Raw genomic sequence first — 21,046 nt, 5'->3', positions numbered from 1 at the left:
TTCTCGCACCACCTTTTCCCTCCCATTTTGTAACCAATTTAACATCTTTATGATTTCGCACATTCTCCATAGTCTTGCCGAACACAGCGTTATTCATGAGTTTGTAAAAGTTTTTCTCAAATTCATTCCTAGATTGCTTACGCATGTCTGTATTGAGCGTGATATAAGGCTCGAGCCATGGAGATTGCGCAAACTTCAAAATTCTATGCACTTTCGTTAATTTCAATCCTAAACTCAAACACTGTTTCAAATTTCTATAGTGCAATATATACTTTGTTTTGGGGTGAAGGGTGGTCGCGAGTTTGGCATTTTTACTACCCGGAGGAGTAAAATGTTCGGGACAAAGAGGTAGGTCTTTGTGATCCTTGTGGAGTTCTACAGGGTAGTCCAAATCTACCTCCAGAAAGTAACCGATCGGCGAATCGTCCGGATGGTTCGTTATATCGATGTGCTGATATTCCCACTCGAACGAACCGATTGGTAAATGCACGCTCATAGCTGCACCGTACAGGTTATTCACATCAAAATACATGAGATACGATTCCGCTTTGTTTGAATCAAAATCTGTTCCCATGAATCTATTATTGGCCCTAGCGTGTCGATTAGAACATTGCGCTACGCCGCCTCGAATGGCTCTTTCAATAAATAATACCATTTCAGGGTTGTCTAAAAGTTGCAAATTTACATTAGTATGCTTGAGCATCGCGTCAAAAGCAAGCCCCGGTGCAGTGTAGTAGTGCAACGGATCTAAATTGTATGTTTTGAAGCAGCTAGCGCGGAAATTTTCGAAAATATCGGCAAGCAAAAGAACATCGGTCTTTAAATATAAATCTGAGTAGCCCCCCAATGACTCTAAATGGAATTCCCTCCAAACAGTTTTCGCGTGCTCGTAATCGGTGTCTGAAATATTTGCATCGCAGAGGTGCGAGTAGAAATGCTTCTTTGCAGGTAATCGCGGTTCATCGAGTTTCCCCCAACAATCGACGTATTCATAGGGAAAAACGCCTTTGCGGGTCATCAAACTGAACTGAGTCGGGTTATTATAAAATTTACGTGTTATGCGTTTATCGGTATCGGTCAAATATTTGGAAAGTTTATCGATACTGCTAGCCATAAATCGAAACGAATCGATGAATCTCAAGTGCATCATTGTTCCATCGACGCGTTTCGTGAAGGATATATATTTTTCCTTATTTATGGGTAGCAGTGTAATTTTACCGGGAAAAGTTGACGCGAGAGATTTTATTAAAAAGTGAGAATCGTAACCGGACAAATTGTGGAAAACTATTGGAATTGTGTGCGACTCTCTGAAATTCAAATTACACCGATTATGAGCAGGACCACGATATTTACCCGTGAAGTGACAGTGATCGTAACACTTTTTCTCCTCAGGGGTAAACGGTTTTTCGCAAATATAACAATTCTTTGCGCGCATGTGACGATCGCGTTGCACTTGGGTAAGAGACTCCATCGGAATTATGTTTTTGATGCGTGACTCTACTTGAATTGATAAATCTTTAAGCCGTTGCATAAACCAATCTATGCAATCGACACCGCGTTTACCGTGGAACTCCGATAAAGTCTCATCGTACGCGCAATGTACATAGTACGCTACACTGTGCGGGATATGCTTTTGAATTTCACAAGTCTTACGAGTTTCAAATTCATCTATAGGTTCAGGGATTAATATACATTCGAGATCGGCGTATACGACAAACGGAACGGTGCCTTTGTTTTGAAAATTGGAAAATACTAAATCTTTACACTTGGGAAATTCCATGCGTACTTTATTTAGCATAATACAATCTTGCCGATGATTGTCGTAAGCGTGTTTCACGCTAAAGTGGCACAAACATCTGTCACATAAAAACATTTTGTGTTCATGAACGGACAATTGTTTGCTCACCAATCGGGAAAGATCTTTAATCCAAGCAAAATGGAATCTCGGTGGAAACACGCCAGTCATATCATCTTCCGGATTACTCTCAACCATTAGAAGATGGATCGTGTCAGTGTTTACGCTATGCAAATTTTTACTCAAATAAATTGGCACGATGACGCTTTTATTTGATTTTGCATGATGCGAAAAAGTTTGAGATTCTATTCCATATACATTGATGCGCAAATTATTTAATCTCTCAAGCTTTTTCACATCATGTAGAGCAGCAGGGAATTTGATACCTGTACAGTCCAACTCGGAAATATATCGATGATAACGGCTAGTCCTTTCAGTGTGGGTGTTGACCGGGTGGAGGGCTGCTATGACGGACCAGAGAAGACATCTTTCGTCCTCGTTCCTCACGTTCACCACCGCTCTCTTCCGTTGAATGTCTTGGGGCAGCTCGACGAATGTTGAAGCCCCTGCGGCGAGAGGCTGATAGCGATTGATATTTACAGTGAGGTTAAGGATCTCAATCATACTCCAGCCGGAATCGCGTTGCTCGAAATCTTCCACCTTTGACTGCAGATCACCCCGTGCACGTATGAACCAACCATTTATATCGCTCGATGGGAGGAGAATCGCCACGTTGGAGGTGTTGAAACTCTTAACTTCGGTGGAGATCTCTTCGTGCTTGGCATTTTCGAATTTGCACGATAATATGAGGTTAACCTTCACATTTCCCTCCTCGCGCAGTATCAGCTCCAACTTCTCGGTGATGACGCGTTGCACATCGTCCAGAAAGGCGTGCAAATTTTTATGACGGAGATTTGTGATAACCCCCGTTCTGATTCGGCTGGCAAAAGCGCTATCCACGTCGTCCCATTGTACACCCGCAGGAGTACCGATATTTCCACCCGTCACCACTGTGCGCTGCTGCAACTGCTTGATCTTCGTCACCCAAGATTGCAGGAGTGCGATCGTATGTTGGATCCGTATTTTCGCACCAACGGTTGTTCCTCGTTGCATGGAAATATCGCGCAGAACTTGGATATTCGCAATTCCAATATCAGTCCAATGATTGATGACGGCGTCATTCTCTTCTCCGGGTGGTTGCTCTCTCAGCAAATTGTACGTCCTCTCCATCTGCTCCGCAAGTCCCATATACGCTTCGACTGCCATGACTTTGACGTTGATATAAGCTGAACTTTGTATAACTTTTTTGACTTGCACGTATCGTGTAAGACTGACTAGTCTGCATCGGATGCGTTGAGCTTATATGTATATAGGCCGATAGATCGCAAGAATTTGGGAACGATGCGCACTGCGTTCTGCGCATATCGGAGGGTAAAATGACGTCAGAGATGCGGTGCGCACTGCGTTCTGCGCATCTCGGAGGGAAAAATGACGTCAGAGACGACTGGGTCCGCCCTTTATCCGACCCGCCATCCCTAAATTTTTGGGTTTTATGAGTCGTTAAGCAGCGTGGGGCCATGTGTTGGGAAAAATCGGTCAACGAAAAAGTGAGTGGCGAACAGTGTTTGGTATCAGAAAAATCTTATCTTGCCCGCTCTTCATCACCCTCCCGACTCTGCAGAGAAGATGAAATTCATGTAAAAAATGACGTCAGAGGCGACGGGGTCCACAGTCCCCCTCCCACCATCCCTAAATTTTTGCGGTTTATCTGCCAGTTTGAAGTCACCCAGTTCCGCAGCTGCATCTTGCCTTAAAGCGTGTTGGAACAGGTTTTCACCCCCTCCCCCTCCCCCCTCTCCACGAACCCACCGCCGCCTAATGTAGTTTTTGAGTTTTATGAGTCTTTAAGCAGTGTGGGCCATGTGGTGTGAAAAATCGGTCAACGAAAAGCAGGTAGCGAACAGTGTTTGGTGTAAGAAAAATCTTATCTTGCCCGCTCTTCACCGGATGGTATGTGTACACACAGTTTTGGGGTTTTACGACTCTTGATAGCGAGCAAGTCCGAGCCTGCACATCCCCCGCCATTCTCTATGATATGTATGTTCGGTTTCAAATGAGCTACTATAACAAAGAAGCCGAGCCTTTGCTATCGAGGCGTGAATTTATAAACCAAGCTCCCCTTATCGTCATCGATTGCTCCAAGCAGAACGAAACATTAAAAACTGGACCTGTGGACATTCGATTGGAATTTGACTGTAGCACTACGTTTCCACCACACACTTCTGCCTACTGCGTGATCTGGCATGATCGCATTGTTGAATATAATCCGATCAGTGGTACTGTTAAAAATTGGTATAAGTTAATTTTGGAATAACAATATGTTTAATTAATATGGATATTGAAAATAATATGTATAATTTTACTCGTTAAAATTTAGAATAAGATAATTGAGAATACAATAAGAAAACTAAATGTAATTGATGTTAAATAAAAAAATTGTTAAAAGCATTGAAAACGTCATTTTAAACCTTCCTACAGGGGTCATTTCCTGGAATTTTTTCAATAGATCTGGCGGGTATTTACCCTATCTGATTTATGTGCGGCTTTCCGGCGCCAAACAAGTCTCGACAGGAATTATTTTTTGTGTGTAAGTGTGTGTGTGTGTGTGTGTCAAATCCTATGAAAATAGCCGCCAAAAATGACCGGGGGGGGGGGGGGGGGGGGGGGGGCTGGGAGAGCGTGCGCCGTGAGTCGGGGGGGGGGGGCTAGGGGGGAGCTAGGGGGGAGCGCCGCCATCTTTGGATTAGAACCGGCATATATACACTACTAAAATCAAAATCAACAAAGCGAATGGGTTAATTAACACGACTAGTTGCGACATGAGGTGTAATTAACGATGAGGTAGTGGCGGATGGATTAGTTTTACTCAGAGAGCAAGGACGGTGTTTCTGTTGTTATGACAATCATCGGTACGATCGCTGTGATTTTCATTGTTATTAACAAGACACGGTTGATTCCCCACTCCTCGTATCTGGAACTGTAATCAATTACTGTATCGCTAACTTTGTTCGTTAGCCACGTTATATTTATATAGATATCTCCTACAGGATTTGGGGAAGCATAACTTTTCGTTTCGCAGCTTCGATGAAAGTCTGTGAAAAGAGCTACATATCCACCCACCTATATTGTACCTTTCGAGGAATCTCCTTCATTCCTCCATCATCTCTTCGTCGTTCTTCTCGTCGAGGAGAGAAAAATAAGAAGAATTAAGCAACAGCCCTTCACGTATTAGTTTGATTGCGATTCTATCTCAAGCCGAAAGACCTGCTGAAACTTCTTTCAGCGTACCTTCTTAACGACCAGCGAGGTATAATGTGATTTGCTGGTTCCAATTTCGCTGTCGATACAATCATAACAGTCCTACGGATCCATGGAAGAACATTTCAGAGTCTACTCAGATTCCACAGATTACCAACGTTTAGCTTCTTCGTTTGGAAAGAAAAAAAAAAAAAAAACTGAAATTCATTCTGCAAATACCAGAAAAATTGAAAATTGATATTTCATTGCGTATATTCTTGCATCCTGAGTTCCACAGAGAATCGTATTCGTGATTTGCCCGATTTTCTACAATTTCCTGACTTGCAATTAATAATTACATTTTGTATTTTATCAGTCGAGTAGTTCTAGAATTATTAAAAGAACAACGTTTTAATCAGTCATCATTTTTTGATAAAAGAATTCAACCTTTCAAATATCGCACGTTCCGGTTGCGACCTGGTTATTTTGAGTTGACCGCCTTCCAGTTTCCTGAAAGACAAGCTTTAAGTCCTCATGATTAAAACTAAACTGCATATAACAATTTTTAAAACTCGCATAGGACTCTATCTCCTGACAAAGAGTTGAAAAGAAAATCTGTAATGGTTTTTTTTTTTTTTTTTTTTCTGCTGCGAAGCTAACAGAGAGCAGAAATTTTTCGTGTAAACAGAGTACCTTACATCAGAGCTATTTTATTTACAGGTTTCGTCATTATTGGCTAAACTTTCCGGTGGTAATTTGTTTTATCACTCTCCAGTTTTATTTTACTTTGTTTTTGTGAGTCACGTTTGCAGTGTAAGGAAAGCATTGGGCAGAAATCTTAACTGGATAGTCCAGTTATCATATGTATATGAAAAGCAATTTTCATGCATTATGTAGTTCGGTCTAATTATTATGAATATATTTTTCATAAAAGAATCACAATTTTTACACGGAGCTTTTGTATGATTCCCGTCAATTACATTATTATGGATCACTTTTCTCATGAAATGTATTTTAGCTGCACGCGTTTCTACGCTACTTGTAATGCAAAGGAAAAAAAGAAAAAACTTCTAAAATAGAAGGTACCGAACGAATTTGTAACGATTTTTTTTTTTAAATCGGTATACTGCAGTTTCAGAATAAAGTTTACTCGTAGAAAGTATTTCACATTAGGCTTCGGTATGATCCTTTGTTTTCGATAGACAATAAACTTGACCGACGTTTTCACCGAAATAAAAATTCAAACAAACGAAAGAACAGTGAATCAACTTTTTAATTTATGTTTCGCTGAAAAATTTCAGTTTCGTTCATCAAGTTTAGAAAAATATGTATTCCGTACGGTTAATTTTATTATAATATTTCTTCCGCCTATTTTATCTAAAAAAGGATATTCTGCAAATTTTTTTTTAACAAAAGGAAGTTCACGGTGGATCAAATTCGTACGTTTTTTTATCGAGGATATGAATAATCTCAGGGTGAATTCTAAATTTCAGCACGTGTTTCAACCTAATTATTTCGGTACACGGTTCAGGCAATTTTTGAACAAAAGCTCTGGCAACACGTTTGTACACGTACAGCGTTGATTTAAACTCACAAAAGCTCCGAGTTCAAGAGACGTGAAAAGGTAGGTCGAAGGTTGGGGAGGGCGAGGGTAGGTAATGTTGTAATCGCATGAGGACAAGTGAGTTTTTTACCGCACGCGATGCAGACCACGACGTTTGCCTCTATACTTAAACTCAACTTGACCAGTGACGAACGGATCAGCTCGTGTTTCGGCCAAAAAGCTTCGGAAACTTTCTCGCCCTTCCTTATTTTATTCACAGACTGATGGACTGCTGAAGTTGATCCGTATTCAATAATGAAAGTTCGAAAAATAAAATAGCGGGTCGATCATCTCCCGGCAATTCTCGCCCCGAATTCCTCCGGAATAATTCATTGCGTGCTCTACCCTCAGTTTAGCTTTGAAGTTAACGGAGTGTCAAAATTTTCATCCTGAACCCCACTGGATACCAGAGATGCCATTAGTCCAGGCGTGAAAATTGCACGTTCCGAATACCGAATGTCGTTCCTACTCCAAGCGAGAGAGTTACTCAAAATGTATATGTGGATGTGTAATGACAACTTTTGAACTCGGAGGTTTTATGGCGCGTGAAGTTCTGCCAATGAATTTCACAAGTCTAACGTGTCTTCGCATAATCAAAAATATGAATAGCAAAACAGCTTTATCAGGTCATGGAAACCCAAATCAATCCACTGACATAAAAACGATGCGTAAAAGTAAGTAAATCCGTTCACTTGCTTTTCACAATCAAATTCTCACAACTGAAATCCTATTAGATTTGACATTGTTGTTTTTTTTTTGTTTAAATCAAACCCACTTGAATCTGATAAAGTTATTTAAATAGAAGCATCCATAAAATCATATCGAGGAACGTTACTTTCAGTAAGGTTCTAAAAAAATCCATTAATCAAAGTCTGTAACAATCTTGAACAATGTCGGTTGCTGCATGTGCCAATCAGACTTTCAATCTTGGTTGACTCAAGTGACTTTGCTACGGGAATATTTATTTTTGAAACGTTCTGAAGTCCCTGCAGAGGGTCTCATAGGGAACCACTTTGGATGTATTATGTATGCATGTATGTGAAAGATTTTTTTGATACCTCGAATTCTCGTATGACAGGCAGTCATTAACTGTCCAAAGCTTGACCAGTCCCTATCGGTACTCGTATCTCAGCTTTACTGCTTCTTCTGACGAAACTTTTAATTCCATATGGATATACCGGGTGTTTCCAAGTAAACATAACAGTATGTTAGGTTGCCTTCTACTCGGGGGAACAAATATAGGTAAAACAGAGAACTACAGAATCATTATCACTTCGGTCGAACAAGTAATATAATCAATCTAACGTGACTCCGGAACGTGATAACTGACCGCTTCACGACTTTAAACAATTTGTCACGATATTTGTTCCCTACAGTGGTAGGTAACCCAGCAAACTGCGGTGTTCACTCGGAAACATCCTGTGTACAGCCAGTCGTCACGCGACACTCCGACTTTTCGGACATATCCATCAAGCATGGTGAACTAGAGTTTTCGAATTCAACGATAGATGTTCCACTGTTTCTATCGGTTTTTGGCATCAGATACTTACGTTCCCACCTTGGAAAGTATCCTTTCCGAGGAAGGAGTGCACCCGAAAGCAGGATCAAGTGGGGGACAGAAGATTTATCTTCATTAATAGACTTACCGCGTTGTTGTGATTCCAAAAAATGTATGCTGGGGGCTCTGGACTGTACCACACGATGCAGGTCAGGTTGATCGTGCTTCCACGGTTGATGTAAAGATCAGGACCACCAACAATCTCCGTTGTTGGTTCTAAAACACAAAGAAGGATCACATCAATATTGGAGTAACACAACGAAATTGAATACCTATAAAAAATATCGAAATGTCATGTAGGACAGATAAAGAATTTTTGCGCCTTTTGGCTAATTTAACGATTACGTTTACGGAAAGGGAAAAGTTACGTTCTACCTTCAGTGTAGTTTGATCCTGATGGTGGTGATTAATTTTAGGTGACAATTTTGGTACCCGGTAAAGGTGTCACGATTTGAAGAATTATTAAAGACCAATTTTCAAATTCCATGACTTAAAATAAAGATCAGACTAGCTTCTTTTATTCGTTAAGTCTTTAGTCATTAGCGAAACTTTCCGTATCAATAGCGGCTGTTTAGGGTTGACTCGAAAACCGAACGCATCTGTTATATTTTCAATCACCTTGAAATGAAATATCAATATCCAAGCTTTTGTTTATTCATCGGTATTTTATCTCTTCACGTTTTGAAACAGATCTACCCAGCTCGCAAAGGGAACAATTCGGTAAATAGTCAAAGTACAGCTATCTTGTAAGAATATTAATAAAAAGTATAGATCTTCGACCAACCGACCACTGTAAACGAATGTGATTGCTAAAAAGTGAAATTTTTTTGTTTTACACGAAACGAAGCAGTTCACTACGAACCTAAAACCATCAGTTTCTAACCTGGAGACGATCAGAGTGGTTGAAAGAATGTGAAAACCGACGCTTTTTTTCCTCCAACAGGCCTAAAAGCGATGCAAAATTAGGTTTGTTCAACTAGTTGTTTCCCTCGGTGCAGAAAACCGGATCACGTTTCGTCCCGGAGGCAAAAAGAGAGGGTGTCCTGAAATTTCCTAGTCTGGCAGACTGCCTTACACGCCTCGGGTCGTCACGACGCCCGATTTCGAGGATGCTTTTTGTAACGCAGAGCAGCTTCCCTCGAGCGCGTGATTCATTCTCGCATTATGGTAGATTAGAATCGTTCCAAACTAAGCTGTAGCACGCGGGCCGCGATAGAGCGAGATAATAAGACCGTTTTAGTCCCGGATTAGCGACGACTCTTCGCACTTTTACGCGACGAAGAAACCTGGGGTCGTTACTCCGCTTCCGCCTCGACGTCGCTCTCCCGAAGATTGACGTTGTCCACGATTCCCCCGCACTTCCTTTTCATCCCTCCTTGAGCCTTATTGCTGTTGTTAACGGCTAATCTACCCTGGGAGACAAGCAAATTGACGGTCTCGAAAAAAAAATCACCTCGAATTCCCACCACTCGAGCATTGCAATTTATTATTGATTATTCCCGATTTAGTATCTAGATTATTATTGATCGCTAAAGGACAGGAATGTAATGGGATGCGAAAAACACGCAGCTTTTCTACTTGGCGTGATAGATTTGTCATTTCCTGGATTCCAAATGGCGTAGTGGATCAGCCGATAAGTGAGAAAAATATTGCACCAATCAAAAGACATGGTATGCATTCACAAGTCAAGATGCGCGGAAGAATTTTCTCAGCATCCGTCATTTCTCGTTGACGAATAGCATCTCATCAAACTTTTGGAATACCGATAAACTCGTAAGTTTGTTCGTACTTTGGTTTCTTCATGTACGAAAGGATTCCTAATTTATTATCCTCAGTTACGCTTTTTACTAATATTCATAATTCTTTCTTCGCTACCGATCTGCATTAGGAGATTCCCAGGAAATGGAATCCAAATTCCGTTTCTCTCGTCATCTCTTGATGGCACTTTCGTAGATTCCCATACAACGCGAATATTCACGTCTCTGACACTAAAGTTGGAGAACGTGATCCTTTCACCCCGATGGACTGATTCGGTAATGCCTATCACTACACCCTGTTGGGTTGTTCACTTTTACGGTAGAAACTTTGTCGAAGAAATCGAAGAAACTGCTGCATGGGCGATTGCATCTTGCAGCTTGTTAAAAGCTCTTCTAGCCATGATAGTTATGGTGTCAACACTATGAGCAAAAAAATTGGACGTCGCGACTTGAATTGAATAAATAAGTTTAATAACTGTGTCGTTAGTTTCATCCTGCAGAAAATCCTAACTGACATCTTGAATAATAGAATCAAATTAGCGATGGCAAAATCTCTGTCAGGGTTACAAATGTGTTGTTATAAAAAAAAGACTGTAAATACTGTTTCAAGGCAAATGTATATTTTTGGATATGTCGAATATTTGATGTGTAGAATTTCATAGTGTAATGTTCGAATAACAGCAACCGATTGGATGAACAAGTAAAAAAATGATCGTAAATAACTCTCACCCCATTGTCTATTTTCCTTTCGTCCCATTCTTGGTTAATTCTAATTCAGTCGAATTGGAAAGGCTACATGATAAAAGCAAAAGAACGTGGACTTGAAATTATTGCAAAGGGGATGGAAAGGTCGGAGCATCGGCGTTAAAACGAAATTCAACTGCGCAGTCCATTGATCGTGTTACCGATGTGGTGCAGCGACTGGACACGGCAACGCGGCTGCAGAAGCAAAATCGGGCAGGCGAAACCACTTCAATTTTATTTCGCTCGGTTTGCCTGGAAAAATTCAATGCGTTTCGAGTGGCAATCCAACAAATTCAGACCCGCTCGAGCGCACTCGCCGTCAAATGTAGTTCCGCTTTCTTCACCGCCACCGGGCGAATTTATGTATGGATTCACGTTGCAGACCCTCGATTCATCCCTCTTTCACAAATCTCTGATATACGCGTAGACACGTAACATGTGTACAGAATGTCATACTTCAATTTTCGGAAGTAGACAGCTGGCTCTGAATGGATATTTCGAACATGTATATGTGCAAGTGGGTTGATTACCTTATTAAACTTCTATCCCTCAACTGATCAGCCAAGAGATGCCTCGGATACAAAGGATCTCTTCGTCTATCCCGATTCTAAAAACTTGGTTCTCTCTACCTGACCGACCCCAAGATCTGTATCCAACCGCTGTCACCAGCTTTGTTCTTTTTATTGCGAAAGTTTATCTGAAAGGTTTCCTAATTTTCTATCGCGTTATTGATGATAATACAAATCGCTACGACTAATTATTTTTCGATAATATCTACCTGAAGATTTAATCGAATCGACGGGCTGACTTGTCTAGGTCCAGTAAATTGCATCTAATTGGTTCCCAAGAAATTTCAATAATCATCTCGACGTACCGTTCTGTTAATAATATATTAGAACCCGTTGTAACCAGCCAAACATCGGTTTTCAGGAAAATTTATAACATTCATTACGGCGCTGTTAGCTGTGCTGTATTCCAGGAATAATCAATGCTGATTAAGTGTGTAACTAGACTTTCAAGAAGTACTTCGGGAGCTTCGAAACACGAGTATGCTCGAATAAGAATCCAGCTATTTTCCGTGAAATATTTTCCACTAAAACAGCTATGATACAGGCTTCACCGAATAACTTCCGGATGCAATCAAATCCACTTGACTCTAACCGTTCAAGGAAGTCTTCGTAGGAATAGTAAAAGCTCAATTTCTGTAGACGATGAGAAAATACATTCTGCCTCACGATAAATGTGGCCTTTGCCAACGATAACGAGAGGGGATGAAAAAGAAAAAAAAACAACTTTAATCTCTGGTGTACGAGGCACGAATTTCTTTATCTTGGTAGAAACTACTAATTTCAAGAAAGATGATGATGAAAGAGAATGATTTAAGTCAGGAGGAATGAATTGGTTTCTTGTCGGAAAAATCAGAAGCTTCAAACTGATAGCAAAAGTCTACGATTGTGAATTACTGTAGCATTTATCTGACAATCTCAATTTCAATGACAATTTCAGAAATCATAAATTTTTTTAATGATCCAAGTCCCTCCATTTCACGTCTGGGAATTGCGGTGGTTTCACGGGTTTTACGGACCGCCTATTTGATTTTTATTCAACTACACTGGAAATTAATTTTGTACAGAAACAACATCCGTACTCTTATTATATCGGTCCAAAATTCACCGAAATTTGTTGTATATACCTGTCAAACAGATTTCACGAAAGGCTAATTGAGACTTCGGAGTGTATGATTCGTTTGTTTACACATGAAAACTGTCAAAGAATAATTTTGGAAGCAGTTGTACAATCGCTATGATGTGATCATTTAATTTCCACCTAAACCACGCGGATCAAGAGGGTAAAAAATTTTCTGGTGGTCAAATGGTAATTACCAGTAAAACACGGTACCTGTGAAACCGCGGTGCAGCGACGTAAAGCAGACAGTTCATTAGCGGGAAGAGTCGATTGGTAATGGGCTAGGTATATGGCAACCAACCCGGTTGCCTTCCTGTGGAAATATACCAATGATGCATGGAGCGAGCGTCAGGAGTAAATGCGATGCATAACATCCCGGTACAACGTGCGCGATGGAACGTCTATTTATTTCTTAGTTTGTAATAGTAGAGTCGATGGTCCATCCTGAGTCTGAAGCGGGCTGCAGGAACAGGACTTTGAAAAGCTTGGCCATGGATTTCCCGTCTCTAGAAAAGCGCAAATGGGAAAGTGACCCGGCATGTAACATGAGGATACACCGCGTTCACGTTCTGGTTCATCCCATCTACGGCTCATCGGTGAGAGGTCAGTTCGTAGATCGATGTGAATATTTTCCGGCCGGCTTCCTCTTCAAGGATCGACCGAAATAGCCGTCGAGCGTGCTTCGGCCTTTGTGCCTTTATAACCGGGCCCGCCTCGCTGATGTGCAGTACGTTATGGGTGACCCGGTCACCGCGTCCCAGCCCCGACCTTTTTTCCTTCATCGTCATCCTCGAGACAAACCGATCGTGCAGGGTAATTCCTCGGTTCAGCGAAATGCGCCGGCGACTTTGACGGGCAGGGAAATTGCCCCCTCTGGACCGAAATTGCTCTCCGAGGCTTTGCGGGATCGACCTTTTAAAGCCTTGTGAAAACAAAATTGCATGACGTCTCTTCGATGCTTGTGCAATTTCGGATATTGGTGTTTAAGTTACATGCTCGAGAATACGGGAACACTATTGCCTGACGAATTTGAAGCGAACGTACCGGAGGATGTCGTTTAATCGCTAATTCAGTGCATGAAAGGATTCCGGATAAATGACCATCGGTAGTTGCTGTTCGAATGGATTGATCACTCAGTGAGGAACCGATGCCGTTATTCCAGCTGTATATTCATCAACGTTGGGGTAACGATGAAGTAGACAGAGAAATGTGAACTCATATCGAACGTAGGTTTTTTCTCACCGCAAAATCGCAATTTTGCTAATTTACCGGCGATATTTCATTCCTGAACGTTAAAATAAACCGTCGCTTGGTCTTCGCAACCAAATGTACCCACGTGAAGGTTTCATACCTGCTCATAGTCAAAAGACATGCCTCGTATCTTTTGAGTGAGTCGAGTATTGGACAAAATCAATTTTGTCCAAACCATATTGACAGGTCTTCATGTTCCCGGGATGTGGAACAGTTAAAAGTTCACGTGCTTTCTGAATAGTATCGGTTGTTGCCATATCGCTGCAACAACTACTCACTTGAAGCCGTCTCGAAGAATGAGTTTTTTTTGTCATCTACAGAACCTTGTGATCAAAAACTTGTCACTATCATAACAAATCTTGTTGTCCAAATATCTAACCACCGTTTTATCGACATTAGAATAAGAATGATACGACTAGATAAGACAAGCTGAAGATTATCATTTGTCCTAATGAATTATCAAAAGCACCAAGTTACGCTAGATTAATAATTCTTCTGGTGTACGATAATGGGAAGTATGGTCATTGAAACTTGATACTCGGGCATTAGATGTGTAAATGAGAAACCATTCGGCGATACCTGCGGCTGGTATGATCGTCATTAGACACTGTCGGATAGAAATCTACGGAACGAATTTTCAGCGAGCGCGATAGTTTCAAGTGAATAATTTTTGAAAGCTGGGCGAAAGATTGTACCGAAAATTCTCGTAGTTTGGAGGATTCTGCGGAGATTCTTGGCGAAGCTAACGTTGAACGTACTTCCAGCATATGTATGATAAATCGTGCTGTTAGCGTATATCGTTGGCCTCGAATTCGCCTTGGGTTCGACCAGCGTGGAGGCAGCTGGTTACACAGATCCATCCATGAACCTTATATGTATACACAGGCACGTTTGATATTCGCCGTTGCATTTCAAGATCCAAGATTGCTGCCAACGGGGGATTGACCTTTGGCGCAATATTTCTTCGTTTCTCTACTGCTGCAGTCCTTCAGCGATCTAATCGCGGTATTCCAGCAGCCTGCCTAGAGATAGACCGGGACATATATCTATATGCATACCGGCTGCAGCGCTTCGCACACATAATTTATCGCAAAGTTCCACCGGCGTGATAACATGCCTCGGATCCCTTTCACCCTGCACTCGCCATGTCACAGATACACGTAGAAAGAGTCAGAGATGTCAAGCTACAGCGTGCAGAAAAACCGCCCGAGGTATTCTGCACTCTGTCATTATGAATTATGAATAAAGCAAAATGTTTGGTTGGATTGATAATCATGTGACTGAGTTTTTTTCATACACGATGTTGAATCTGTTGGAAGCTTCGGTTACTCTCGGGTACAAACGTTGTCGACTGCTTTTCGGCACCAGGTGGTCTGCGTTAAGTGCATTAAACTGCAGTTTCGAGAGTGTTGATCGGTAGTTTCCTTACCTTCCTTATCTCTCATGTTTCTAACTTTTATGGTCACCGCAGTAAAAGGGTACGATACTCTATGCATAAGTACAGTGATCCACTCCTTGAAGCAATTGTGAATGCAAGAATTATTTCGAGTTTGGATGAATCCGGTCGCTGAATGGATTGAAATGAAGTGAGGTATCTTCCACAAAATGGTTACATGAGATCTTTCATCACTTTTACACGCACCGGTATACCTTTCAGAATTGGTAATGTTCCCTCCATATTTCACACGTCTTCAGACACACTGGATATCCTTGACGAACAATTGACGAGGATGGGAGGTCAAGTTTGCGGTGAGCACACAATGCTGATATAATCATTCCCACTGTTGGATGGATGCCTTGGTGAAATGCCTGCGTGAGTGGAGTGCTTTGAGGATCCGCCTATTCGCCGGGCTGGCTGGAGGGTGGAGGTCGAAGGAGGAGGATCCTGCGGGCGTTGGGAGAGGGTGGAAATGCAGTTTATCAGGATCCGATGTATCGGTTCCGTACGGCGCGTCAATGCTTCTCATTTCCCGAGCGGTGCAGGCTAGACTGCAGAGCACATTCCGCTTTTGTGGTGCTCCTGGTGTTTGCCAGACGCCCACAAAGCATATTCATTCCTGACTGTATTCCGCGGGTTGACGCTCGACCTGAATAAACCCGGTGGAAGCACAATGCGCTTCGTTCTCGAGTAACTTGCTTCGCGACACGTGAACTGACTCCGGCGAATTTATAATAAAGTATCGAATGGCTGCAATGCGCACCCCCTTTGTTGCAACCCTCCCTCCCGGAGGCTTCGAACACTCGAGTCCTGTATCCTGTCTCCACCTTTGATACACCTTACCGTGGCTACGAATGTCTGCTGCAGGAAATTGCCGCGCCACGTGCACCGAATTTGACAGGTTTATTAAATTAGTCTGGCCAATTTTATCCACGGAAATAACCTGCAGCGAGAATCGGGAATAAGGGATCGGGAGAAATATTGGATATTCGCACACAGCGGGGTTTTGCGATTCTCTTTCACTCTTTGGAACTATTTTACAGGAACGTTGAGCGTATATCGCGTAATCAAATTTTGCTCTTGAGATCACAGGTTTTCAAAATTGATATTACGTTACGTAAACGCGATTCGATGGAGATTTCAATGTTTCAATAGAATTATCAACTTTTTACTAAATGCTTGTAGTTTGAATTCAAAAGCTTTACGGTAGACGAATATTTGTAGATACGCTCGACAAAAGTGCCGACTAAGCCTGTCGGAAGAGCGAAACAATATCTGCATTTTTACAAATGTGCCGTAAGTCGTTTTACAAAAATAGGGTTGACAGCAACTACTAGACGAAACCAATTGACCAGTGAAAGGAAGTGTTGAAAAGTTCTGAAATATCAATCTATATGAAAAGAATTTCATTATGAAATTGTCCATGAATTCCAAACAAAGTAGCAGTACATACATTAGTATGTGGAATTAAAAGATGTGAAAAAATGTTATGAGTAGTGACAGAAATTAACAATATGTCAGGTTGAATGTTAGTTGAAACAATCCAAAATACATATTGAACAATCATTGAAACAGAGTTAATACAGTCTTTTACAAAACTGTTCACTAATATTTCTATGATTTGTGTTCAGGTAATTTTGGATATCTTGAAGGGTTTAAGCAAAAAGAAAAAAACGACTTTTTACAAGAAATGAACTTTTGAAAGAAATCAAACGGTGTGATTTTGACTCGAGTATATGGAAGCCGATGATCGTAGTGTGTAACATTTGTGGCGTTGAACCAGAATTGAAAACACGAGGCGTATGAGAGGATATTCGTAGCGATAGATTCTTATTTCTCAGAGTTCTCTTCGGGATGGTTTGAGGTGAAGTAATTCGAGTGTGAAGCGCCGTACGCGTAACCGCATGAATAGAATATAAACCAGGTGGATTTGGACTTTATGTTTGTTCTTCGACTAGGGGGGAGTTTAACACAAGCCGAACAAGGGTTGAACTCGGCAAGTTTTCCCCTGAATCCGATTCCCCGTATTCCTGGTTAGTTTTAAAGTCGCTTGCCGCTTCGAACCCAGCCGGATGAGTTACTCCCCGCAACTTCCTACTTCCATCGTCAGGACTTGCCGTGGGATCCTGAAGGCGTCGTTCATCGGGAGAAAATACGCCAGCGAACACGGGAGAAATTTTTCACGATTACTTCGCGGAAATTTAAGTCAAAGCCGGCTCAAGAATCGCAATTACATCGCCTTTGAAACGTTGTAACTTGGAATTGTGCGAATATTTAGAGCTCCTTTCTGTTACTTCAGAGAAAACCGGGTGTCGATGGGTGGGGTATACGTTTCATGTCCTTCATCTTACAATTAGACACGAATCTATGTGTTTTGGAACAAAAACGTCTCAGTAGAGACTTAAAAGGAATTCAAAGAAGATCAAGATCAAGAGTTTCGTGAAACATGGTTTATTTTAATTTTTTTTTTTCTAGTTCTGTGAAGAAGTCGATTCCTGCGATCATTTGTCCAATTGAACATTGCGTATCCAAGTGGTAAAAAAGACATTCCAAAAACTGCCTTCTTTTTCCTATTTTGAGGAGGTTTCAACAATTTGCTGTCGGAAAAATTTCACACCCAAACAAGTTCACGAATTTCATTATGGATTATAATTACAACTGCGTTCAATTTGATCACGATTTACCCTAAATTTGTCAAACTTCTTGAAGTAATTTTGTCTAAAGATTTATTGATCGGAACAGATCTTGAAGTTTTATTATCGAAGCAATGTAGATATAAGGGAACGAAACTGAGGTTTAATTTCGGGCAATAATTATGCGAGTACGACAATTACTGTGCAATTAATTTGAGAAAAAAAAAATGCCAAATCATCAGAGCGAATATTGAACATCATCTTCCGTATAACTGTTGTAATTACTAAGCGATATAATTAATTACACAGCTTTCGCATCGCGTGAAATTTTTCCTATGCCATTTTTTTTTTTTTATTTTAATTTTATTTATCCTTAGATATCGTAGGATCCACCTTACGAGAATAAAAAGTTAGTAAATAAATGAACGAATGAAGAAGAGAGGGAACATCTGGCGTTAATTAAGCAAGCGTCAATGTTGGAGTAACAAAGTTTAATTGGAAGCTAAATTAATAAAGCATACGTAGCTGTCGGAGAAAAAGAGAAGAGATTGTAAAACGCCCTGGGAGTAAAACTGCGCTGAGTCTATTCACGAGTCGTCAACCACTTTGTTCAGGTTTGTTCATCGTGTATTTTGCCCGGAAGTGTCCATAAACCTGGATAAATCCCCGTTCGTAGTTTATACCGAGGATCGGATGCACTTGACTCGCCGCTTTTCCTTCTGTTACATCGAAAAATTCTGAAATGTTGTAATCACGAGTTGAGACGCGACGATCGGTCCACAGACAGCGATTATGCCTGCAGAAATCTGGGAGTTTGTGTGTATACATGTAACAAGCGGTACTTAGTTTAATTATCTACAAATTGATGGTGGAATTAGCCACCTTGCTTCGGAATCCCAGCTCAAGAGATTCCACTATTTGTAAGATAACGATAATTGATAATACCTAGTCGGGCCGGATAGTTTCTGCCTCGAGTACAATGCATATTCATGGGCTTACACCTGTTGTTCCGGTTTCGGTAACCCGGCGCCAAGTCGTTGGCAGGTGAAATTAATTGGTGCTTGATAGTGCGCCAATTTGCAACTGATATCATACTTCTTTGAAAGAAATTAGCTCTAAGGTTTGGTTAAGAAGAAAATAGCTAACGATGTTGAGGGTTGGAATAAATAACGAGAAATCGTGGACCGGGTAAGCTGGAAGAGAAACGAAAGTTCAGAAATCATTATCACCTCTGATTAAGAAATATTCAGAATTCTGTCAGGCTTTTAAAAAATCTTTAGCAAAGAATTTTATTTTGGAAATCCAATCTGAATTCAAAAAATCATCCCGTTCGAGGAAAGTGAGCTTGACGTAATGAAGGAAAACGACGAGGTTCCGGTACAGAAACAAAACCCACATGCCACGATGGGCTATTTTCAAGTAACGTTGAGAAAAATTTCATCCGTTATAATAACTGGAAAAATTGAGTAAAACAGGTATTGTTAAAAAAAACTTTTGAATATTGTTGGAATAACGAAGAAACAAGGTACGCCTAACCATTTTGCGCCATCGTCGATTCTTTTTCGGTAATTGCAACGCAAAATCAGTTTCTTCGGTTTACTCTACTTTTTCATTTAAACAAGGCTTTAACGTCAATTTATCGTTGCACGAGCATTAAATTTTCGCAACGGTTGCAAGAAAATATAGCAACAGCGATCGTAACGAGAAAGAATAGTAACGGATACCAGACTTTCCGGTAACAGCCAGAAAACTAATTTTCATTTTCTACCCAGAACTATATTTTTCGATTGTGGTAAAAATTGAAAATAATTAAGGACTGAGCGGTAACCGGAACTAAAAATTTCTCTCAGGTAAGACTGACAGAGTGGTTCTTTCCTCTTGGCCATAACCTGCGGTACAACCGGGTAAATGAATTATGAATACCCGAAGCGTACGATGAGAGCACGGTGTACCGGGTGTGTTAAAACACATTATACGAGCTTGCAGAGCGGCGGGTAATGGCGGCGGGTTAATGTCCAACCATTGTGAGCTAAAAGCCGACCAACCCTCCGGAGCGAGGGGCGAAATAGTGCGGCCCGACCGGACGGGACTGCGGAATCAAGATGCGGCAAGGACTAAAACTTAACCCAGAATCCCGGAGCGAGTCCACTTTCCGCTCACCTTCAACTTCCGGCGCGGAGTTCTATCCGTACAATTTCCTTAAGCGAAAACAAATTTCAAACTCAGGACGATACGCTGGATTTGAAACTTGACTCTCGCACACTCGGGATAATTTCATTTTATTCGATATTGATGTTACGGAAAAGTGATGAAAAATGGGGCTCGTTAGATGAACGGCTTAAATGTCATTCGAATGAGAAGACAATGTGCTAGAAGAAACTATTCAGTGTGGGATTATAATTTTCAAGCATAAAATTTTTTTTCCCATTGTCACACTCGATCCGTTCCTTTAGTTTATTACTTTTTTTTCAGACAATGAGACCTTGACATCAATTTATTGCTACAGCAATATCGAATTATCATTTATATTGGATAAAATCAGATTGTTTTGGATTAATTTCGCATAGAATTTACGGAGAACATGCCGTGGGATTGGTTTGACCAGTAAGACTCGAAATTTTGCTCGATGAGTAAATTTATTCTAACCAAATTACCGAACTACGAATTTCTTAGGATAAATCGTCGGTTGAAACTTTCGAGGAAAAAAGTAAAAATGGTAATAAGTTCAATTTTGAATATCGTTAAGTTGAACAAAGTCAGAGAAGCCCCGAAATTACGGTGACATTTGACTTTACCGACGATTAAGAGAACGTTACGGTTTGTCCACGATTTCGATGTTTGTCTGTTTCATTTCCTTTCTTTTCTTGTTTCCCGAGTAAAAGAAGTAAAAAGTCTCGCTTATCGCTAACGTTGGGCTTTTACCCCGGTGCATTATATCGATCAATCGAATTTACAGGCTTAGAGATAATTTCAGACACACGACTCTTGGGGAGTTTGAAAAGTTTATCTCGCTTCCGAGATGAAGTAGGTAGTTTCCACAATTTCCTCATCTCCCGGCTTCGGACACACGATCCCCAAGCGCGAGAGAGAGAGAGAGAGAGAGAGATAGAACGGGAGATCGAGATCGAGATAGATAGAGAAATAGATAAATAGATGATCTATATTACGCCCTAGAACACTCTGGGACAAATTGAATACATTGACAAGTATAACCCACGATGGCAAATTAAACTAACGACAGTTGCGATTGTTACTTGAAATAAATTATGAAAATCAACGTAAAT

The 21,046-nt window shown here is 41.0% G+C and overlaps 1 protein-coding gene across 5 annotated transcripts in view; it reads right to left on the bottom strand.

Annotated features, from left to right (window-relative positions):
* The window catches only part of LOC107221596 (protein turtle homolog A), a 413,977-nt gene that overhangs the window by 18,081 nt on the left and 374,850 nt on the right, over positions 1 to 21,046 (bottom strand). For all 5 annotated transcript variants that reach the window (XM_046739373.1, XM_046739374.1, XM_046739371.1 and 2 more), the window contains one exon: positions 8,342 to 8,469. In XM_046739373.1, coding sequence (XP_046595329.1) covers positions 8,342 to 8,469 — 128 coding nt within the window. The remainder of the gene's footprint in view (positions 1 to 8,341; positions 8,470 to 21,046) is intronic.

Source organism: Neodiprion lecontei, chromosome 5, assembly GCF_021901455.1.
Source record: "Neodiprion lecontei isolate iyNeoLeco1 chromosome 5, iyNeoLeco1.1, whole genome shotgun sequence".
Taxonomy (NCBI): domain Eukaryota; kingdom Metazoa; phylum Arthropoda; class Insecta; order Hymenoptera; family Diprionidae; genus Neodiprion; species Neodiprion lecontei.
The sequence above is the reverse complement of the archived record's forward strand: the minus strand, read 5'-3'. Positions and strand labels throughout refer to the sequence as shown.